The sequence below is a fragment of the Bipolaris zeicola genome (genome assembly GCF_000523435.1).
Source record: "Bipolaris zeicola 26-R-13 unplaced genomic scaffold scaffold_820, whole genome shotgun sequence".
NCBI lineage: Eukaryota > Fungi > Ascomycota > Dothideomycetes > Pleosporales > Pleosporaceae > Bipolaris > Bipolaris zeicola.
This window is the reverse complement of record NW_006912869.1, coordinates 1-1,145: the sequence shown is the minus strand read 5'-3', so window position 1 is coordinate 1,145 and position 1,145 is coordinate 1. Positions and strand designations below refer to the sequence as shown.

At 46.8% G+C, this 1,145-nt stretch overlaps 1 protein-coding gene across 1 annotated transcript; it reads left to right on the top strand.

Moving 5' to 3' along the window:
- Positions 1 to 528: 528 nt before the first annotated feature.
- On the top strand, positions 529 to 799 carry COCCADRAFT_10656 (uncharacterized protein; the record flags this gene model as incomplete). Its single annotated transcript, XM_007720909.1, has 2 exons — positions 529 to 685; positions 741 to 799. The coding sequence occupies 2 exons, from the start codon at positions 529 to 531 to the stop codon at positions 797 to 799; spliced, it is 216 nt and encodes a 71-aa protein (XP_007719099.1).
- Between the last annotated feature and the right edge of the window lie 346 nt (positions 800 to 1,145).

Genomic DNA, 1,145 nt, shown 5'->3' with positions numbered 1-1,145 from the left:
CATAGTACGGCAAGTCATAGGCATAGCCCGTCTACATGCCCCAAGGGAGGCTTTATATATAGACGTTAAATACAACTCACTCACTCACTCACTCCGCGCTGGCGACAACATCGTCAAAACGCGACGAGCCGGCCGTGCGACTTTAGCGGCGTTTATTATACGATGATCAGAATGACTTGGCACCACTTAACGCCATTTCTCACCGCAATACAGCATCCAAACATGAGCATGTCATAATTGAGCAGTGAAGGGAAGAGAATCGTAAGTATCAGCACTAAGTGCAAGACGACTGGGGTTGGTGTCATCATGCAATACGATTCCAAGTACGCCCACAAACTGCTAACGTCTCACGGGCCCGTAAGCAGTTTGAAGCATTCAGCCTGAGCCGCTGTGCCGCAATCCTTCCCACCGTGCCACATTCCAACCAATCAGGATGTGGCCTAACAGCTCGAATCCATGTTCTGTGTCCCAAGGTGTGCATTTCCAAGGCCATACCAGCCACTAATAAATTATCCCCAACTACGTAACATGTGGAGGGTCACAGCGTGCGAGACGTTGCCGGACTACTGTGCCGCTCGCAAATTTCAACCTGACCCCAATCTTAACTTCGTCGTTGAGACCATTGGTCTTTGCGTTTGTGCTGCGACGGAGCTGCAGGACATGGCGCTGTCTCGAGTTGTGGGCAGTTCGATAATCTGTAGGTTGCTAGTAATCCATTTCTGTACTCACAGTGCTGCCAGCGTCGTACGCCAACGATGGCGATAGGCTAACCGCTCACTCCCGTTCTATGATGCGATGAAACCGGCTCTGTTTCTTTTCTTTCAGCGAATCCAATAATTAATAAAACTCAGGCTAAACATGAAGTAGGTGGGCACCAATTACATGCATCAACTTTGAACCAATTACAATTTTAGAAAGCCAAACCTAGCCATTGCATACGATCTGCGGTGGCGGAATATAATAAGATGTAGTCCCTAACTGCAGATAGTTAAACTGTAATGAAATGATAATAATAACACTCTCTGCTATTCACCAACTTCGAGTTTTTCTGAATAGGTGTAATTTTAGCGAAATATATACAAATCCATCCTAAAAAATCGATTGCAACTAGTGCTAAGTCGTGCAGCCCACGCGCTACAGAGCTA